This window comes from Anarhichas minor, unplaced genomic scaffold, assembly GCF_050575085.1.
Source record: "Anarhichas minor isolate MPS153535 unplaced genomic scaffold, ASM5057508v1 ptg000004l, whole genome shotgun sequence".
Taxonomy (NCBI): domain Eukaryota; kingdom Metazoa; phylum Chordata; class Actinopteri; order Perciformes; family Anarhichadidae; genus Anarhichas; species Anarhichas minor.
Window position 1 is genome coordinate 4,067,456 of NW_027466450.1, and position 19,273 is coordinate 4,086,728.

Genomic DNA, 19,273 nt, shown 5'->3' on the forward strand with positions numbered 1-19,273 from the left:
CATTGCTTCTCGAGCTGTTCCCGGACACACTTATCCCGCCTGCACTCCGGCTCAATTAAGCGAGTGCTCCCACCCTCTCTGTCAAAATCACGTAGTCTATCGCGATGTTTGGACACAGCTGACCGCTGCCTGCTAGAAGAAATAAACCAGGCTAGGCTAGCAGGACCGATAGTTAGCAGCGCAGACAGCAGGAGTACAGCCAATGTAAAGTAATGATGACCGCGGAGACCGGACAGCAGCGAGTGTTTTACCTCCAGAGATGCAGACGCTGAGTGTCGTAACCAGCTAACGTGATCCCGACGCACAGGGGCTGATATCCATGGCACGACCAATCGACGATAAATAAACGGCGACATCAACAGGAACGGGTTAGCTTGGTTTCAATGTTATTGTTAATTCAAACCCACATATGGTCACAATGTCCTGGTCTAGAAACCTGGTTTGGGATGTAAATCAACGTTTAATTGGATACAACGAGCCTAACACCATCAGGACCAACTACTTAGGTAAGAACAAAACAAGCCTCTTTGATGCTAACGGGGACGTAGGTGTGAAAACATGTATTATATTTAATAATAACACCGGTAAACTGCACGGCTGGCTGAGTCTGTGGTGCTGAATCAGATCTACTGACGTGACTGAGCTGCGATCTACTTAATAATAACAGAGAGCTGCCGAGTTATTCCTCCTGCGAAGTCACAGCCGTGCAGTGTAAACACAGCAGGCATCGAGTCTACGTTTAATGTGCTCATTAAAGCGAGAGACGCGAGAGTCCAGAGATTAAGCGCTAGATAGACGGGATTCAATGTTATATATCTATATCTATATATATATAGATATAGATATATAATCCGTAATAGTGCAGCATGTTATGATGTAATAACTACAGGAATAAATCTGATAACAGGAATTGCGGCATAGATGCAATTCCTGTGTAATTACCATCTACAGACCACATCACCATCTCTCTGTTACCTGTCTGTCTGTCTGTCTGTCTGTCTGTGTAACATAACTCTAAAATATAGCACTAGAACGGTAAAAAACCATAATAAAAGCTGGGATGAGCCGTGTAATGTATTTATAAAGAGATGTTTCAGTATGAAGTGTATTTTGCAACAAAGTGCTCGTATCCAAACTGAAAGCAATCTTCATAACCTTAAAAACAACAACATTTTTATTGTATGCCAATGCAAACAGACACAAGAACAATAGAATCAAGTAAGTGAATATGCAGTAAATATTGTAATATCATGTAGAATATCAGGCCAGTGTGACGAAACACTGGCAGCCTAATTGTTTATTTGTCTTCAAAGAAAGTTTCCACATTGGAATAAAGGAAAGCAGCTGCTTCAGTAATAGACCAAATAGAAATAGGACCGGCTTTTGTCCATTTCCATTTATTATTAATATTTTTTAAACTGACCATGAAACTGCTGATGGTCTAAATAGTCACAGAAGAAGACGTTGCTGTGTTATTGTGGCACTTATAAATAAGAGCATTTGTCACCAGGTTGAAATGTTGAGTCTAGATTGTGTTGTTTTTCATTCATGTTTCCAGCTGAACGAGGGTGAAACTCTGAAACTCACTTAGTGTGAGTTAACTCGCAGCGATCCTCCTCATTAATGACATTTCTCCTGGTTCTGCTGCATGTGTGTGTGTTTGTTGTGAGAGGACCACAACGGAGGGGCAGCGGCGCCGCCGGCACACAGCGAAACAAGAGAGGTTTCATAAGACCCGTCTACAATGTCGCCCAGCAGACACCTGACAGTCGTGGACTGGAGATATATAAGCCTAGTTGAGGTGGGGCAGGTGCCACGGCGGTTGAGTCAGCGCTGTATTTAGCTGGACTGAGATATGGCTGGAGCTGTTATTGTGTTATGGGTAGAGGATACATGCAGTGATGTGTGGGGCAGAGCTCTTGTAGGATATATTTAGCTCCTAAAGGGGGGATGGGGGGGGCAACAAGTAGTGGTCTATGCTGAAGACACTTCCGGGGAGGTTATGTATCGCAGGGCTATCTGTGCACTGAAGACATGATCTAAGTGTTAATAATGACGTTTGAATCTGTTTAACACACTGATGGGAGACTCCACAAAGCACGGAGTAGTTCAGAGAGCAAAAACAAGTCGGATGAGATGAAACAAAGCTTTTTAAATTGTTATACTAGAAACAAAACAGCTGAATTCATTTACAGGCAGGTCTGCATCCACTTTGGCATGAAGCACATTCTCCTTATTTCTATGTATAACTGGCCAAACACAGGCTGTGTGTCGACACATTGATTACACAATTAAGTGATTATTAGTCATTTAAAAAAAGAAGCAACCAATAGTAAAATGATAACGTGTTACAGCGTGAGAAATGCAAATGAAAGAAGCATCTTGTGTGATCATGACTGTAGTAGGAATATTCTCATGTTATTATCGTTGTTGTTGTTATTAGTCCTTTTGATTGACAGCTTCAGAGGAGCCGATCGCTTCTCATTTACAGGAAACACAGATTGAGGCTTGTTTGATTGATGCAACGTTAATGAAACCTGTCGGTGCAAGTAAAGCTCTCGATCGTATCCTCGCTGCTCGCTTTCACAACTTCTTTCTTCAACAAAAGAGGAAACATCGTTCCCCCATTAAATACACCTAGACCATATATTATATTATTATATTACCTTATCTCTGTGTCCCAGTCCCAATTGTATTCAGTGTGTACTATAATAATCAGAAAAGTAGTTTAAATAATGACGCAGAATGTCATAATGTAATGTAACCATATTTGTTTTGTGCCTCTTTGAAAGATTTCATTACGTTTTTTATTCTTCTTTTTACAAAATGAACCAAAAGACTGACTAAGAGACAGATGTGGGAAGATGATAATGAGAATAAATAAAAAACAAGAAACGGAAAATGTAACGATAAGTGCTGACACGACTCTAAACAAAGAGGCAGAAAAACGTTTCTTCTTTCCAAAAATAATTTTTCTGCGTTCTGAGTTGTTTCATTCACAAGTGCTTTTCATTTTTAGCAGCTAAGAGCAGCTCCTCCATTGTGCATTGCATTGTGGGAGAATCGTGTCAACAGCGTACTCAAAGATTTATTTTTTTAGTCTGCCGGCTGACTGTTTTAAATTCACTGAATTGTCTCTTTTACAGTTTGAACCCACGACTAAACAAAACCTGTTTAGAGTCAGTGTCTCACTATCACAATCTAACTTTATTATTGCTCAGGATGAGTTATAACTGTTTTATGGCTTAAATACGTGACAAATCACCTGAACAATGAGTGAGTTTTTCTTCACAGTTTAATTAATGCTATTAACTAATTAATTAAGAGCTATTTTAAGCCAGTCTACAGAACTGCTATTGCATGTAACTACAGTGAAGATGAATGATGGACAGCGCTGTCATTCTTTACAGTGGTTTTCTCTCTCTTTTCACAGGTAGAAGAGAGTTTGTTCAGAGACTTAAACTTGAAGGGACGCTGAACGTACATGATGGCTGTGTAAGTGCCCCACGTTTCACACCCATTTGTTCTTTTTGTTCATTCATCTTGAAAAGAGAAACACTTCCTGCTTTTCCCTCAGTCAGCTTGTGAAGCCTTAGTGTCTGACGGAGAGCCGATCTTTGACTCCGGGCCAGGTGCTTAATAATACCGCTGAGAAACCTGAAGCTGACAGTCACACGTCCTGTCACACGTCCTGTCACACTATCGGCCCGGGCGTCAGTCCCTTCAAAACACCACAACAACCACGGGAGAGCTTCACTTTGACACCGGCCATGTCTCAGCCACAACTGCAGTAACAAGGATTTGAGGAACATTTGTTATGAATATATTAGCTGTCTTTTTATGTATCGGCAAGCTGAGATATATGTACTTTTTAAATAAATTGTTAGAGGTAAGAAAGTGAGTCATTTTGTGCTAAAACTATTATTAGCTTAATCAATTTGTAGATAAAAAATTTAATGACAAGTTTTGATCATCAATTAATACATTTAAGTGGTTTATTGAATAAAAACACCAAACATTATTTTAGAGAATACTGATTATGTTTATAACCTCTGAAATGTGACGGTTTTCCTTTTCTGTGTCGCATATAATTAGACTGTATACTTTGGGTTCTGATATCATGCGGTGGACATTTGACATTATTTTCGACACTTTGTAGACTATTAATAAACGTATGATTTAAAGGTTGATCAGTATTCTCTAAGAGTGGGTGATGTAGCATCTTTTCTCCAGGAAGTCACAGATCATAGAGGCGACACCGCTGGAGAGTCAACTAACTGCTTTATGGTTCATCAGATCAACAGAAAGATAATGCCTCTATGTTGATAATAGTTTGAGCCATATTTAAAGCAGAAATAGTAAAAATAAATGCTGATGATTCTCTGGTTCCAGCTTCTCCACTGTGTGGGTTTGCTGCTTTTCTCTGCTGTTGTTTATGTTTTCTGACATTTTATAGACTAAATACTCAGCAGATTCATCAAAAATGAAATGAATTGTTAGTTGCAGTCGTAACTGAAGGTGGTGAACCAACTGAGCGTCTGTTCTTTTGGTTTTATACAAAATACACCAAACAAATAGACACCCCCCCCCCCCAACTCGCATACAAATACATACCAGAAGCATCATTTTTGGGTTGCATTCCCAGTTGACGAAGATAATAAATATAAGTTTAAAAGAAACATTACAATATCATGTACGTGTAGATTTTGCCATAAATGTATATATCTGCCTGCCTGTTGAAGACTGAGGCTTTTTTCACTGTTATTGCACAAGATACTCAGATCTATGTTTTTAAAAAAGGCCCGATGATGCTCTACATCTAGATCACCTCGTGCCTGCTCACCCTCTGCCTTTTAGTCTTCCATCACCTGAGAGACACACGACAGACTCACCTGCACCTCACAGTCTGCTAACGTTTACCTTCAGAGCATCAGAATGCATTGAAACTGGTTTGAAGTGCAGTGTAAGATTGAGCCCCGGGTTCAGTCTGCAGAATGTGGTGAATGGGCGGGCGGGCAGTGTGATTTCACTGATTGCAGCAGAGTGAGTCTGGAAATGAGGAGCAACAGTGTGATGACGAAACACTGACGCTGCAACAAGCAGATGTTAATGAAATGTTGATCCTCAGAGTGACAGCAAACCGTCAGCTGAGTGTTATTGTGCTCCGCTTTAGACTCACGGATGGATTACTAATATGATTTTATTGTGATTTCAGTCAATGTTAATGAACCTGTTATTAAGTCTCAGTGGTTCACAACTTTGATTTGCTTGTGAGCCCTTAATTAAGACAAACCAATACCTACTAACAACCCCTCCGCACAAGGTGCATGACGATGTGTTGGTAGTAGTTCAGTCCTGTTTTTTTGTCTCAGACTCTTTCATTTAAATCATTCTGGAGGCCTGAAGTATTGAAACTATGCAATATTTCACAAAAAGCACAGATTAGAAAAGCACATTTAAAAAATTTCTAATTCCATGTAGGAACGTTTTGTGTTTTCTTATTTCCTGGACTGATAATCATCTCCTAATCTCTTAGATTCATCTTGAACTTCTGGTTTAGTCTCTTTAAAATGTCACATTTCTGCAAAGTTAACATCTGTATCTTTGCATAATGAGATGTGTATTAACTCTCCTCAGGTCAACACTATATGCTGGAACGACACCGGTGAATATCTCCTGTCGGGTTCAGACGACACCTTTTTGGTTATCTCCAACCCGTACAACAAAAAGGTAGGTTGTCGTCACTTTCACTGAAATTAGCGGATTTCTTTTTAATAATGGAAGAACAACAAAAGGCCGTAAATGAACTTTTATCCATGAATTAAAAGCAGATAAAGTTTTACAGCTGTTTATTATTTAACAACTTGGAGCTCATTTGGCATTTTGACAATTCAGCTATCACTTATTCTCTCTTCCTCAGGTCAAGAAGTCCATACGTTCAGGTCATCGGGCGAATATCTTCAGCGCCAAGTTCATGCCCCACACTAACGATCAGGAGATCATCTCCTGCTCCGGAGACGGAATCATCTACTACACCAACACAGAGAAGAGTCCCGAGCACAACAGACAGTGTCAGTTCACCTGCCATTATGGAACAGCGTACGAGGTGCTGAGCGAGAGAGACGCCGGTCCAACATTTCACGCAGCGTATACGCGTCTTTTCTTCTTCGTGGTTTCTGTCTCCTGACCTCGGCCTCTCTCTTTTTGTTTTCTCAGATTATGACGGTACCAAATGACCCCTACACGTTCCTGTCGTGTGGGGAGGACGGCACGGTGCGGTGGTTTGACCTCCGCACGAAGACGAGCTGCACGAAGGAAGACTGCAAAGATGTACGGTGACAGCTGGGATGTTCCAGTTGGTGATGGTGGCTATTTGGTCATTAGTGGGGGTCTGTTTTACTGTGGAAAAACTGGCACGTTATGTCCTGTTTTTTTTTAATTTCGTTTTTTTAAATATGCATTCAGGGATTATTCCAAAAACAGTTTTCTTGGCTTCAGGCCAGGCTGCATCTGTGTGTGCGTGTGTGTGTTGTGAGAGGCTGTGCCCTCTAGATTGTGTTGCATCTTCTCGTGTTCCCTGCTGGAGATCAGTGCCTATGACCTTAACCAGTCTGTGTTACCTCTCCCTCTTAATTACCTTACAGCCTGTTAATGTTACAAGTGGACATCCACAACTGGAAAATATCAAATTCCGGATCAAACTATTGACTGTCCTCAAATCTATTTGTCTGTAAATACAGATTTCTTTTGAAATGCCACCTCTGGTGCTGCTGACTGTAGAGTCAGGCTCATTCACTCTAGAAAAGAGAAGAATGAATTATGCTTGTTTTCTTTTCTTTGATTTCAGGACATCCTGATAAACTGTCGAAGGGCAGCGACCTCTATTTCCATTTCCCCTCTGGTGCCGTACTACCTGGCTGTTGGCTGCTCTGACAGCTCAGTGCGGATCTACGACAGACGCATGCTGGGCACCAGAGCAACAGGTAAACCGCCCTGCACGCTGACATCATTCACTCAGCTTCAGAGGCGTGGACTCGAGTCCCATGAGGACTTTAGACTTGACAAAATCAAAAAAAGCCTTTCAAATCGACTTGGACACGTAACTTCACTTTAACTTGAGCCTTTTGACTTGAAAATACTTTATACCTTTTCCCTAAGCCCAATGATTATAAAGTATGATCAGCCGCACTTGTTTTAACAAATAAATACAAATTTTAAAAAAGCAGGCATGATTTTTGTAAATTTAATGTAATATATTTGATGAAGAGCACATTTGGACTTGTTTAGGACTCGAGACTCAAAGTTTATAACTTGACACTTAACTTGGGACGTGTCAGTTTTGACTTGGGCGCAAAGACTTCAGACTTATTTGTAACTTGCAAATCAATGACTTGGTCCCACCTCTGCTCAACTTCCCCTTTCTTTATATTTATGTAGATATAGTTGATTCACATTGAATTTTAGGCTGACTGGATGTTTGAAGTCACCATAGATTTTCTTGAGAGAGGAAAATGAGCCTCACATAGCAATAAAAGACAATTTATCTTATTGTTTTCTTTATTTCTGCTGCCATAGTGTGTTGTTATTAGCTGTTATTAATAAGTCAGGCTGATAGATTGAGGTCATGAAGCAGGTTTGAGGGCTTCCTCTCTTGGTTTTTAGTGCCGTCCTGCTGTGCTGCGTCTGCTCCCCCGTGTGACTATTGTTAGATGTTCACATAAATATTTCTGAAACGCTCCAGACTACTAGTATACATTAGACACGTTATTTATAGAGCATCCTTTATACACAAAATGGTTTTTTCTACTCAAAGAGTGAAAACAAAAGAAGGTAAAGAACAGAAAATGTAAACGAGAGTTAAGGCGCAGCACGTTTATTTGTATAGAAAATTTAAATAACGTCTCATTTTAAAGTGCTTTACATAAAACAAATCAGTTTTCTAAGTTCTTCACTTGTGTCCCGAAGTTATCTCGTAATACGTGCCATTGTTATATATGTTTTTATGTCATTAGAGATGTAAAATGTATCCAACTCAATGTAATTCAAAAACCACACTTGGCTAAAACTTTTAAACATAAAAAAGAAGATACAAAAAAATGCAAAACTTGATGATAGAAACGATAGAAACGTAGCCACCAGACTAGTGAGGCGCTCTCTTTCTCGTCCACAGGTAACTACATGGGCCGGGGCACGACGGGCATGTGCGTGAGGTTTGTTCCCGCTCACCTGTCCAACAAGTCGTGTCGCGTGACTTCCCTCTGCTACAGCGAGGACGGTCAGGAGGTGCTGGTCAGCTACTCCTCCGATTACATCTACCTGTTCGATCCCAAAGATGACCAGGCCCGAGAGCTGAAGGGCCCGTCAGAGGAGAGGAGGGAGGAGGTGAGCGCACAGTGTTGACTCCGAGTCATGCGGCTCCCGTAACATCACATGAGTCCTGTTAGAAACTGCGTGTTTTTAGTGACGCTTCCCATTACCTCAGCTGTACTTTGTGTTCAGTGTACAGTGGATTATTGATTATAACCAAATATAGAACGTGTATTCTTCAGTGTTCTTAAACGTGTCGTCATATCTGTTTGGGTGAGCATTCAGTTGGAAAGTGTTTGCTGCCAGTACTGGTCTTCACGTGTGTCTGAATGTGCTGGATCATGGTGCCAGTGTTTCAAAGCCTCGTGGTGAGCTCAGCTGTGTCGAGATGCAACCACCACACGCATTCCTTTCCAAATACAGCGACCGACGCAGGCAGTGTTCATCTATCCTCCAAAATAGTTCATCAGGCTGAGGTGGAGGGGACGGCTGAGCAAAGGCTCATTCTCTCTCTCTCTCTCTCTCTCTCCCTCTCCCTCCCTCCCTCCCTTTTTCCTCCACCTATAACCTAATTTCCTCGGGGCCTTTTGCTCTCTGATTTATTCTACTATCTCTGTCAGCTTCTGCGGCTTTTCACCAACTCCAGCCCACAATCAGACCTGATGACATTTCCGGAGTAAAGCAGTTGATAGTCTCTGCACTAAGACCCCCTTTTTCTATTTCTGGCTCTCAGCCTGTTGCCCTGTAAAGAGAGCCAGGGGACTGGAAAGTGGAGGCAACCTCGGTCGTGCAGGCAGACGGGAGGGAGGGGGGGGCACTCTAAAGAGGACACTGACAGAGACGAACAGTGTTTTGCTTTGGCAGCGGAGCTATTTTTGACCATGCTTTGACTGACAAACTGCTAATCTTTCTGTGTGTGTGTGCGTGTGTGCGTGTGTGTGTGTGTGTGTGTGTGTGTGTTTCCACAGCTGAGGCAGCCTCCAGTGAAGCGCCTCCGTCTACGAGGTGACTGGTCTGACACTGGACCCCGAGCTCGTCCTGAGAGTGAGAGGGAGAGGGACGGTAAGATCAGAGTAGTCAGCACAGCAACTGACATGTACGTGTTCCTGGTCGGTCTCTAATTACAGATCCGGCCTCTGAGACAGTTCTCCAACGCCCGCCCACATGTTGCAAATGTTTTGTAAATACATTTTTTGGCCATTTCGATTTATTCCTCAATCCCTGTTTATTAGAAGTAAAGTGACAAATACATTTTCTTGCCAGGCTGAAAAATCAGAGCCTCCGTCTAAAAAATGCTTTCATGCACATTAAACCTTTTAATAAACTGTGCAACTTATGGACTTAAATATGAATGCAGTTACAAGTGACACCTCAACCAAAGAGTAGTTTGCTTCTACACAGGAAACCATGTCTGTGTTTCCACTTCAATGTCAGTGTCGCAATAAGCATATATCACAACACAACTTTTATTCCACTCTATTTGCTTTAGTCATCACTGGTTAGAATTTTCCAAATTGCAAAAGTCTGAGTCGCTGAATCAATATTTGGTCAAATTTACTGTCCCATTTCTTTCCTGAGGCTCCACATGAGAAACAACAGTCTTTTTAACGGTGTTGTGCAGCATTGTCTCGACATATAGGCCTCTGTCGTGTTTCTTTTAATACGTCCGGTGAACCTGTGTAAACCTGCGAATGCTTTTGTCCCGCGCTCTCGTAGGCGAGCAGAGCCCGAACGTGTCCCTGATGCAGAGGATGTCGGACATGTTGTCTCGTTGGTTTGAGGAGGCCAGCGAAGCTCAGAGCAGCAGAGGAACTCGGCCTCAGACACGACCCAGAGGTGAGACATTGAGAAAAGTCACCCAACACTCAGCAAATCAGATGCACTAAAAGTTCTCAAATTACCGGTGTGTGTGTGTGTGTGTGTGTTGTTGGTAAGTTTAGTGCATTGTGTAATTAACAGGCTATAGATTCTGTGTTATGTGGCATTGGATCATGCTGTATAATTTTCTAGGTGTTTTAATATGGATCCATTAACCGTATCTACTTATTGTTGACATATATTTATTTTCTTGTTTCCGGAATAGCTATCCGTCCAGAAGCGGCGTCGAGTACTCCAGCGGCCCCCGCAGGAGGCTCAAGTCAGGAGTCCAGCGTCCCCGAGAGGCCCGCGGGGTCAACCGCGCAGGAGGTACCTGCCGGTCCCGAGGTCGCCGCTGCCGCTATCCCTAAATCCACTTCCTCTTCCTCCTCAGGCTCGTCATCAACAGTCACAGCACTTCCTCCTTCCACCTCCTCATCGGTGGAGAGCTCGGCTCCTTCCTCCTCCCCACTCACCTCCTCGCCTGACTCAGAGCAGAGGAGTCAGGCCGACACGACCGGGACCTCCGCGCCTACGCCCACGCCGACACCCACACCCACCTCAGAACCTGCTCTCTCAGGTAAGGAAACCATGCACACAACTGTTGCTTTGACAAAAGACACAAAAACAGCTATTGACATTTGACTCTTTAGTACAGTGAGTAGGTATCCTCAGATCGACTCCCATGTATGTGTGAGTGCGTGTGTGTGTACTTGTGTGTGTTTGTTGGAGCCACTCCACTCAAGCAGCAGCCTCACGTCACTCTCTTTTCCTTCAGCATCCTGTTGTCCTCCCTCTTTTATTTCCTGACTCTCTGCTCCTCCTCTCCTCACATTCCCCCCCCCCCCCCTTCGTGCATTCACTCTGCCTCTCTTCCTCTCTGCCTCTCTGTCAGAGTACGGTCCTCATCGGCTGCCCATAAGTTTAGTGTGTAGGCGTTTGCAGAGGTTACTTCGGCTGGCCGACCCACCAGGACTGGGTCAGCGAGCGGCCCGTTCTTCTTCTTCTTCCTCCCCTGCAGCCACTGAGAGGCAGTCCCAAAGAGCTGCTACTACTGCTGTCGCTGCTGCTGCCGCTGCTGCTGAGACGCGACCCCTTCCAGGTTACCCTCCCCTCCGAGCTCCCCACCTCCCCTCCATGCGGGCTGTCTTTCTCTCTTGTTTGTAGAGACAGTTAGGCTCCAGAAAGACCCAGCCTTGATAAAACTGACCACTAATTCCCCAATGATGGACCTTGTCCTTATTAACCTCTGTAGCCGTCACTGTGTCGCCTCTCCACTGTTTGCTCAGCCCCTCACTCACTAATGCTCTCACCTCATCGCTCCACTTGTTGCTTGAGTTTTCACCCCGAGTGGCACCGGCCAGTATGAAGCTCGTCTTTGGCTCATGTGGTTGTTCACACATTTATTTATTTTTGTTAGTGATACATTCTGATCAGCTGTCTGGACTGTTGGACTTGATTCACTTTTGTTTGATCCGACTCCAACTTGAGAATCGTAACTAAAGCCCTTTTCAGACATGGAATAACATTACATCACCTACTGTGCCTGTTAAAGTGATGGCTTTAAAGTGATGTCATTCAGACGTAGGTGTCCGCTACGTGACCGCTCCCTGTGGCTTAATGCAGAACCTTCACAGAAAGAGACGGCGCTCTTCTGGTGCACAAATAGCTTGACAGTTGAAAAGAAATGATGTGAAGGGAGGAGCTGCATCAGTGATGGTTTTTCAACTTAACTTTATAGTTATATAGAGTTATAAAGATCATGGGAGCTTGCCGATGCTTCTCAAAGTGAACGCATATTTTCTCAATGTCATTGTTTATCAGAGAGCAACGTCAGCTGCTATTGTCTGCCAGTGCGTTTACTGCTATTACTCTCACACGCTGCTTGTAATGCCTGTTTTTTTTTTTTGGATGTGTTCAGTCATGCAGTCCAATGATTATTGTATCTTATTATTATGTATATTATAGAAGGATCTCTTTCTGATAGATGGAGCAGGAGAAAACGAGAGGGGCTGGTCTTCTCTTTGGGGGTCTGTAGACACACCAGCGACACTATTTATGATGAAAAGGAAAAAGTGCATTTTGTCAAGTCACCTTTCAATTTGGTAAAAGTGGCGTGTTCACAGCGGTTTGTTAAACCGATTTGTCTGAGCTGAAGATGGTAATTAAGTAATGAACTTGTTACAGTGCTCTTTTTGCGAACAAGAAATGCATTTAATCTCTCCGAGAGATATTTAACCCCGTGCTTCTGCAGCCTTTTATGCTAATGAGATGATATTCAATTCAGAGACTCGGACATGTTGACAGGTTTGTCCCGGTACGTTTAGGAGTTGTGGCTTTACGTTAAAGGGACTCAGTGGGTTGTTTTGTTCAAATGTGAGAATGACACGTACAATTGCATTCGCATTTATGTAACGCGCTGCATGTCTGAAAGGGGCTTTATCGGACATCCAAGACCAACTAGTCATTAACTGAATAAAGGGCCGTTGCTTGTATTGTTTACGTTAAAACCAGACTGCACTGATGTCTTTGGATTATTTTTAAGGTTTCAAAAGCAAACAGAATGTAATTCTTATGTTTGTGTTTTGCATTGTGGTGTCTTACAGTGAGCTTGATGGTTATTATAACACTGCAGGAATTAACCACTTACTAGCAGGGCGTGTAGTAAGCATGAGTGAGCTTGTCATGTTCAGACTTAATAATCTCCGATACTCATTTTGCACATGCAATGAATGTGAAATGATCCTTTTGGCTGATTTGACAGCTTCTCCTGCTCGGCCTTGGGATCGATTTTAACACGACTTTGCAGTTTTTAACCCTCGTGCGTCCCTCACCGATGTTTAGTCGGTCTCATTTGTGTTCCAGATTCCCCCTCGTCTGTGGTAAACAAACAGCTGGGATCCATGACTCTTGATGAACAGCAGGGTGCGTCCTCCCCCCCCCCCCACCCTCCAAACCCTGCCACTTGCTTTTCTTCTTCACACTCCCTCATCCACACAAACACCTGCTCTCAGCCCTCTGCACAGTCTGTCCTGCATCGTTTTCATGCTTCTTATTTCTCTCTATCCACTACTTTACTTTCCCATTATTCCCATTGTCTGTCCAGACACACGTTTATGTGTCTGCGGATAGCCAGTGTGTCTAGCTGACCAAAGTTACTGTATCAGAATAATAACCAACATCATCATCTAAGTAATGAAATCATACATCACACACACATTCATCAAGAGATACTGTGACATATCTTATATCACATATATTATCTGAGTATTGAAGTTTTGATAAACAACAATTCAGTACTTTTGTATCTATTGTTTTACAATGTTTAAGTCGAGCCTGATGTTGCCTTACACATGACGGAGTGATCCCAGTCTCTTCCACACAGTGAGGCAAACAGCTTATTAATTTATCACTGGTATCGGATCCATACTCTGTATTGGCTGATACCCAAAGCCCAGGTATTAATATACCTGCACAGTATCAGTGCGTGTGTTGTTGCTGGTGATAGTCCACCTTATGTCCGCTCTGTGACTGTCAGCTGCATGCTTGTGTTGTTTATCAATGGGGAGTGATCACGCAGCAGGCGGTTGCATGTCGCTAGTGTGCCTTTTAAACAACCAGTTACATGCTGTGAGCAACAGGCAAAAGAATACTCTGAGCCGAAGCTTTTTCTCTCAGAGTTAATTGGTAAAACAGATTTACAATGAATCCTTCTCGCCCGCTTCGCCCGTGTGTCTTCTCATCAGCAGAAGCGGCAGGTTCACCTCCCGCTCAACCTGTTTCTGTACCAGTCAGCACCAGCGCACCCACCACCTCCACCACCATGACCGGCACCAGTCGACCCAGTGCAGCAGAGCCCGTCCTCAGCCTGCACTACAGCTCAGAGGGAACCACCACCAGCACAATCAAGCTGGACTTCACTGATGAATGGTGAGTGAGGAAAAGTATAATGATGCAGTACCTTATGCAAATCTAGTACAAATAGAAAGCAGGGATCATAGTCAAACCAGGCGGCAGCCTTAAACCTGCATTCTTACAACTGACCAGCAGGGGGCGACTCCTCTGGTTGCATAAAGAAGTCTGAATCTATAAAAGTCTATGAGAACATATCCCTCGTCCTCACTTGATTTATTCCCTCAGTAAACATTGTACACATGAGTTTATGGTCTTAATCACTAGTTTCAAGTCTTCTTCAATACAGCATGATGTTCATTTAGTAAATTATGGACCCGTTTAGAGTAACATAGATGATAAAGCAGGGTATACTCCATCTCCATCTCTGTGTGCAGTGACTTCCATGGAATAATAATAACATGAATAATAACTTTGGAGGTTTTGCATGTGTTTATTATTCTGCTATCTGATTTCTTTCCACATAAATCAAACCTGAAGTCATGGTGAATATTTATTCTCGAAAACACATTCCATTAGTTTCATGTCTTGACAGCATTGTGGATCATCATAATTGCAGAGCTTGGTTGCTTGTCTTCATTTTATTTCGTTACGACGTCGACGTTTCAATCTGTAAACTTTCAGTGAGCAACACTTTGCATCATTTCGGGTTCCTTCACAGTTTGCAAAGCAGAAAAAATGTTCACCCTCTATGAATTTATGTGTACAAATGTTGTGGAAACAGATGCATCATCAACATGCTACAACAAATTCCTCACTGAGGAATCATTTACAAACCCTCTCAGTCACTGTTTTCTAATCTTCCCCCACAGGAGCAGCAGCACATCCAGCTCTATGGGCAGTGGAGGTCCCAAAGCGTCTGAGGCTGCGGCTGTGCGGAGCAGAGAGACTCTGTCGACGGAGAGTTCAGTGTCAGAGCCACGTGAGTAACTTCAGCACCAGGGAACCGGCTCTGACAGAATTTGAAAACAAATTTTAAAAAAGTAACTTAACACCAGGCTGAAAAGTTGTGTTTTCAAAGAGATGATATTGTAAATATAGCGTATACTTAAGATCTTGAACATTATCTTTAAGTTGCTCTTAAATTTTAGTATCCAAAGAAGTAAATTCATTGGTGCAAATGATGCACAGAGGCAGTATTAAAATACAGCACTTCATATATATATACACATTTAAAAAACACACAAAAAACATGCACTCTGTCACACCTTTAATCAGTAAAAAATATTATAAGTATACAAACTTTGTAATCCTACAAAGTCCTAGATGTACTGATATGTATTTCCCCTCAGCTCCATCTGTGTCCTCGGGGCAGCTGAGCGTCCCGGCCGCCTCCACAGAGCCGCCGTGTAGCGCCTCCTGCTCCGGGGCCCTCGGCAGCTCGTCGGCTCAGGCCCCAGCGGCGGGCTCCTCTCAGGGGGACACCGTGGCTGCTGCTTCGCCGGTGGAGAGGAGTCAGCTGGAGGGCGCCGAGGACACGTCAGGAGGCTGCAGGAGAGCAGAGCCCAGAGCGGAGGAGGAAGAGGAGGGCCAGAGCCAGCCTGCACGGGAGCCTGCACGGGAGCCTGCACGGGCCCACCAGGACTCTGACGACAGCGATGACGACCCGATTCTCATCCCGTCCACGAGGTTCAGAGGGCAGGGACAGAGGTACGTCAGACTGCTCTCGTTTCTATTCACTCGCTACAAGCAAGAAAACACCCTCATTTATTTGGAATGCAGGTTATTATATCTTTGCTCTTGTTTAATATCACTTTTAAAGGGTGGGTATTCTGATTTTCTGTGATGCCTTCCCATTGACTGTTTCACTACAAATATAGATTAAATTCCAGAGGATCTGCAGTAGGAGATAGGATGATCAGGTAAAGTGTTTTGCACTAAAAGCATCTAACCTGTCAGGTGTGTGACATGCAGCGGCGCATTAAAACTCAACAGCATAACATGATGAAGAAAACAGGTTTTTTTTAGCCTTGGTTTGGTCATTTCACTCACAAAAAAACTAATCTACACACGGCTAACTGTAGCGTTAGAGTGATGTGCATGTGAGCACTGACTCAACAGATGTGTGAGTGGCAGCATTTTGAAGGTTTTGTACAGAAGAAAGAGGAATGATCAGAGAAAGTGTGCATGATGGAAAAGAGCCGGACAAAATGATTTTTGATTTCTACCGGAGGCGGAGGATTTTTTTCCAACTAGTATACTGTGTGTGCACTGTAGATTTAATTTATCGACACTGCTGTTGTTAATGGACAACACTTTGCACAACAACAACATTAAGGGCTTGATTCCGTTATGATTTGTTTTGCCTTGAAAGTGGCTGCTTTCTAGCTTGGGGTTTGTTATTCGGTTGAATTGATTTTATCAGCACAAATTTCACTCAAGACTCAAAGCATGGAGTTCATAAGCATCAGAGACGGCATGGGTTTGTGTGTCTTTTGTTTTTTGTTTTTTGGTCTTTTGCATGCTTTATTATCACATATATTGGTTTTCTTGTGTTTTACAGACGCTCAGCTGCCGCTCGTATCCAGGAGCTGTTTCGCAGGAGGAAAGAACGACGGGAGATGGAGGAGAGCGAGACACAGAATATCAGGAGACCCTCAGTCAAGATGGTCTACAAAGGCCACCGCAACTCCAGGACAATGGTACGCTTTCATCATAGTGCTCTAGAGGCCTCTTGGAGGAATGGTTTGACATTTTAGGAAATACTTTCTTTCTTTCTGGGTACTCATGTCTTGTGTGTTAAGTATGAAGCTGGGACCGGGAGGCAGTTAGCTTAGCTTAGCACAAAGACAGGAAGCGGAGAAACCGCTAGCCTCGGTCTATCCAAAGTGCAAAAATGCGACTACCAGCACCTCTAAAGTTCACTCATTAACATGTTGTGTCTTGTTTGTTTAATTTGTACACAAACAGAATTGTAAAAAAGTAAATGTAATGACAGTTTGTGGTTTAAGAACAATACGTGCAGTGATTATTTCTTAAAAAACGACAGTCTTGACAGTCAACTTCCTGGAATCCTGTCATCACCGTGAGGTTGTCTACTAAAACCAGAGCTCATGGACTAAATCTGACAACATCTGCCGAGAGTCAGAGAAGCTGCTCTGAACTTCTGGGCTGATGCATCAACTGCCGTTTGTCAAGAAATAGTCAGACCACATAACTCCAAAACCACGAATTGATGTTTTTACATTTCTGTGTGTTGATTAAACAATTAGTGAGGTGTGCTTTGAACAGTTTCTAGCCTTTATGCTCTCTGGTCTCCAGCTCTTGGCTTAACACACAGATATGAGAGTGGTGTCTATTCCTTCAACGGTGTAAAATTCAAGGTGGGTTTGTTCACTTTGTCCAGATAAAGGAGTCCTGTTTTTGGGGGAACAACTTCGTAATGAGCGGCTCAGACTGCGGCCACATCTTCATCTGGGACAGACACACTGCAGAGCACCTCATGCTGCTGGAAGCCGACAACCACGTGGTGAACTGCCTGCAGCCGCACCCGTACGACCCCAGTGAGTCCCCCCCACCCCCACCTCAGATGATCTGACCATGTTACTGAGTACGGTAATGTTCATTTTCTGCTCTGTTTCAGTTCTGGCTTCTTGCGGGATTGACTACGATATCAAGATTTGGTCGCCACTGGAACAATCGCCATCTTTCAACAGAGTCCTCGCCAATGAGGTACGACCGCCAAGAGATCAGGGAAATCAGTGGACTGATTTATTTACCAAATGCTGCCCGGCTCATTGAAGAGAATATATAGTTCCACTAATTCAAAATGAGAACATTTCAAATAATTTACATCATTTATTTATAATTTTACCGTTTAGGAAGGATCAACTCAACATATTATCCTCACGCAACCAAAACACATCAGGATCATTGCGACCTCATGGTGACTTCAGGAAGTCACTTCTCTGGACAATAATAGTCCGTCACATAACACTTTTAATTTGTCCTCTTTGGTTTTTGCACAGATTAATGTAACATGCTAATTAGTGGGCTTATTAACATGTTATATATGGTTTGAGGCACTGGTATGTGGATTTTGTCAGTTAGGCTATAGCTGTTTGTCCCGTTTCAAGTCTTCATGCTAATAGTCTTCAGGCTTCATATTTACAAAATCTTTTCATCTAAGTTTCACCAAGAAAGTAAAGAAGGCTTCTTCCCAAAATGTCAAACTTTTACTTTATATATTTTATTTTACAGGGGCCAATGAAAAAAATTAAATTCATGTTTCTGTCGGAGCAGTTTTCTGTTTATTCCCATTATTTGTCAGATTCAACTTCCTTCACATTCTCTTCGTCGTCTTCGTCTCTTTCAAGGTAATAGCTCGGAACGAGCTGATGCTGGAAGAAACGAGGAACACAATCACGGTCCCGGCCTCTTTCATGCTCCGAATGTTGGCCTCCCTTAATCACATCAGATCAGGTACACTATTGGTTTGAATATTTGGGCAGTACAGACTCGGTTTACTTACCTTTCCTCAGGACACTTATGTGCCCCCTTCTTTAACATCTGTCTGTGCCTTCTTGCAGATCGACTAGAAGGCGATCGCTCCGAAGGTTCGGGACAGGAAAATGAGGACGAGCAGTAGCCTGCTGGCATTTTATTTTAAAGAAAACACCATTTCTTCTTGCTGTATAGCACTTGAAAAAAAAACAAAAAAAACTGAGATTTGTACAAGTATAGTGTAGAATACTTCCTTTTGAAAATTAGTGTCATTTCTAGCCCCCCGTGTTTTTTTAAGATGACTTTCTTACTGATGTTTCTGTATGAGGATAAAGTACATCTGTGTGAATGCAAAAGGCAACGACGTCAGTATATATATATATTAAGTGTGAGAATAATGGCGGCTGGTGTGCAAGGATGTTAAGTGCAATATTATTTTGTTAGGAGAGAGTGAGCTTTGATCAGTGTTAACGTGTGACATTTTGAAATTGTAGCACAAAGCTAAGAAATGTTGATGTGCTGCTCCGGCAGTTACGCATGTAAACAAGGACTTTAAGTAAAAACATACTTGGAGATTGCTTTAATTTTATTGTTGAATAAAATAAGAGAAACAAAGCTGTGGTTCTTCTACCTAAAAAGGGACATGTCAACACAGTAAATCATCTTTTACAGAATTTTTAATTCAAAATAAAGCTTTGGCATCTCAAAGATGTCTGGAAGATAAAAGCTTAAGACGACTGTGCACAAGCTAAAT

At 42.8% G+C, this 19,273-nt stretch overlaps 1 protein-coding gene across 8 annotated transcripts; it reads left to right on the forward strand.

Moving 5' to 3' along the window:
• The first annotated feature begins 108 nt into the window (after positions 1 to 108).
• Positions 109 to 19,134, forward strand: dcaf6 (ddb1 and cul4 associated factor 6). Of its 8 annotated transcripts, none has more exons than XM_076106926.1 (20): positions 109 to 506; positions 3,434 to 3,495; positions 5,638 to 5,730; positions 5,921 to 6,106; positions 6,217 to 6,330; positions 6,848 to 6,983; positions 8,171 to 8,382; positions 9,276 to 9,369; positions 10,024 to 10,143; positions 10,391 to 10,744; positions 13,030 to 13,089; positions 13,914 to 14,094; positions 14,889 to 14,998; positions 15,369 to 15,798; positions 15,897 to 15,938; positions 16,580 to 16,718; positions 17,423 to 17,579; positions 17,660 to 17,748; positions 18,393 to 18,498; positions 18,606 to 19,134. In XM_076106926.1, the coding sequence occupies exons 1-20, from the start codon at positions 410 to 412 to the stop codon at positions 18,662 to 18,664; spliced, it is 2,841 nt and encodes a 946-aa protein (XP_075963041.1). In that variant the 5' UTR covers positions 109 to 409; the 3' UTR covers positions 18,665 to 19,134. The 8 variants fall into 8 exon arrangements, with proteins under 8 accessions (XP_075963041.1, XP_075963042.1, XP_075963069.1 ...); XM_076106927.1 differs by having other exon boundaries at positions 13,956 to 14,094; XM_076106949.1 differs by having other exon boundaries at positions 110 to 506; positions 15,369 to 15,726; positions 15,909 to 15,938.
• The last annotated feature ends 139 nt before the right edge of the window (positions 19,135 to 19,273 follow it).

Bases quoted from the DNA above. Each gene is read 5' to 3' on its own strand.
- dcaf6 (XM_076106926.1), top strand. From the start codon at position 410: ATGGTCACAATGTCCTGGTCTAGAAACCTGGTTTGGGATGTAAATCAA. The intron at 5,731-5,920 runs GTAGGTTGTCGT...TCTCTTCCTCAG, and splicing joins CCAACCCGTACAACAAAAAG to GTCAAGAAGTCCATACGTTC. The intron at 10,144-10,390 runs GTGAGACATTGA...TTTCCGGAATAG, and splicing joins GCCTCAGACACGACCCAGAG to CTATCCGTCCAGAAGCGGCG.